Source organism: Gigantopelta aegis, unplaced genomic scaffold, assembly GCF_016097555.1.
Source record: "Gigantopelta aegis isolate Gae_Host unplaced genomic scaffold, Gae_host_genome ctg7133_pilon_pilon, whole genome shotgun sequence".
NCBI lineage: Eukaryota > Metazoa > Mollusca > Gastropoda > Neomphalida > Peltospiridae > Gigantopelta > Gigantopelta aegis.
Window position 1 is genome coordinate 2,739 of NW_024535581.1, and position 2,262 is coordinate 5,000.

The following is a 2,262-nucleotide window of genomic DNA, read 5'->3' on the forward strand; positions in this document are numbered from 1 at the left end:
GAATTTAATTTTCGATGGAAATATTGGATTTTTGTCTAAATTGAATGTTTGGTTATATGTATTTATTATATCACGCATAAAGGATTTGACAGCCGTTAATAACGAGATATATTCTAACAAATTTGACCTTATGTTATATTTTGCTTTGAAGGTATCAAAGTTCATGTATCGTCCTTAGTCATCTAATAAATCTTGTATAAATAATATACCTTTTTCAATATAGTGTTTATAAAATATTGTTGTTGGTGGGTTTTTTTGTTGTTGTTTTTTGTCTATTAATATGTTATTATTATACCAAATATAAGAACTTAACAAATCATCATTATTAAAGCCGCGTTTTTGCTGAAGTATTAGTCAGCTATTTAATACATCTTTCCAAAACAAATTATGTATGTTCCTTTTCTTAATTTGAATACAATTATCCCCATATATTATTAATTGTTTAGTTGTTAAGCCTGTAACAGATTGAAAGAGAGTTGTCCAGTTGGATCGTGATAGAAATAATCTTCTTATCCAAGTCATTTCAGTGTTGTTGTAAAATTTACAACGTCTAACATTTTAATACCCCCAAACTGGTAATCTTGCATTAAAACTTCACGTTTGATTTTATCTGGTTTATTTTCCCATATAAAATTAAAAATGATTTTGTTTATTTCTTTTAGCAATTTTAGTAATGGATTTGGTAATGAAATTAATAAATGTGTTATTTTGGAAATAATGAGAGTTTTTACAACAAAAATTCTGCCCATATCTGTAAGTTTTCTCATTAACCACTGTTTTATCGTGTTTTTCATTTCAAGTATTTTTGGTTCAATATTTTGCAAAATCGTTTCGTCCAAGTTAAGCGAAAATTGTACACCTAATAAAGTGAAGTGTTCTTCTCCCCATTGTAGCTTCCACTTTGCTGGATGGAAAACCTCCTTTGAAATTTTTTTACTTCCTATCCATATAATTTTATACTTAGAATAGTTTATTTTCAAGCCAAAAACATCTGCATATATATCTAATATTTTTAATGTACTGTACATGGATTCAGGTGATCCATCTAAAATAAAAGTTGTATCATCTACATATTGAGATATAATATAACTTTCCACATCAATATCTATACCTTTAACGTCTTTAGAGTTTCTAATTAGTATTGCTAATATTTCGGAGCATATTATGAAGATATAAAGGGATAGCGGATCACCTTGTCTACATCCTCTTTCTAGATTAAAACTCTGTGATAAAAATCCATTTTGTAATATTCTGGACACTGAGTTATTACAAAACGTTTGTATCCAATTTTTTTATTGAAGATTTAAAGTTAAAGATATCTAAAGATTGTTCAATAAAACGCCAGGAGACTGAATCAAAAGCTTTCTCAAAATCCACTAGCACTAATATCCCTGGAATTTTATGGTATTCAGTATATTGCATTATATCATAGATTAATCGTATATTTTCACCCATAAACCTGCCTTTAATAAATTATTTGTGGAGCTGGCATCCAGAGGAAGTTTATTATTGCTTTCTAAAACATCTTTTTGTTTTGTTTTCTTTCTTAATTATCATTCCTTTCTTTTTTCAGGTATCTTAAAAGACGCTGGAAAAACGCTGGTAAACCACCGCACAACATCCGGCCTATAAAAGGGTCGGTACACATCGTGGCGAGTCGGGGATATGTGGATTATCTTCTTCACAACCAGACTTCCAAGGACCTTCTTGAGTGGGTGAAGAAAACACGCATACCGGACGAGATCTACTTCAGCACTCTCAACCACAACCCACAACTTGGTGTGCCGGGGTCGTACAAAGGTTTGGTAGCTTAATGTTTTGTATTTCGTAATAGTTGTTCACGGAAACATCCGAATTGGTTCGAATGCGAACTTCAAGCTATGGTTACGTGTTCGTTGTACATTGGACGCAACCCCCTCCCCCCCCCCCCCCCACCAAAAAAAAAGAAGAAACAAACAAACAAAAAACCTAATAAAACTGTTTTAAAAATTAAAATAAAATAAAATAAAATAAAATATATACAGGGTAACAAGAGATCGTGGACGTCCGGAGGTAGAGCGCTCAAAAATACTTGACTGGTTCCCGTCATGTCTTAATCTATTAGTGTGGGAGCCAAGTGAGATTTAATTGTTACGAGAGTTCCAAAAGGTTTAAGGTGGTTGATGTGTAGATCGACTCCAACTGACCACAGGAACCCAGTTCTTAAGTAAATTTAGTGCGGGAGTAAATAGGGGGCGCTACTGAAATTACCCCCAAAATGGG

At 32.4% G+C, this 2,262-nt stretch overlaps 1 protein-coding gene across 1 annotated transcript in view; it reads left to right on the forward strand.

The window, feature by feature from the left end:
* Positions 1-1,573: 1,573 nt before the first annotated feature.
* Positions 1,574-2,262, forward strand: part of LOC121366784 (beta-1,3-galactosyl-O-glycosyl-glycoprotein beta-1,6-N-acetylglucosaminyltransferase-like) — a gene marked incomplete at both ends in the record, with an annotated part of 6,781 nt that continues 6,092 nt past the window's right edge. The window contains one exon of the mRNA XM_041491096.1: positions 1,574-1,800. Within this exon, the coding sequence (XP_041347030.1) occupies positions 1,574-1,800 (227 nt within the window). The remainder of the gene's footprint in view (positions 1,801-2,262) is intronic.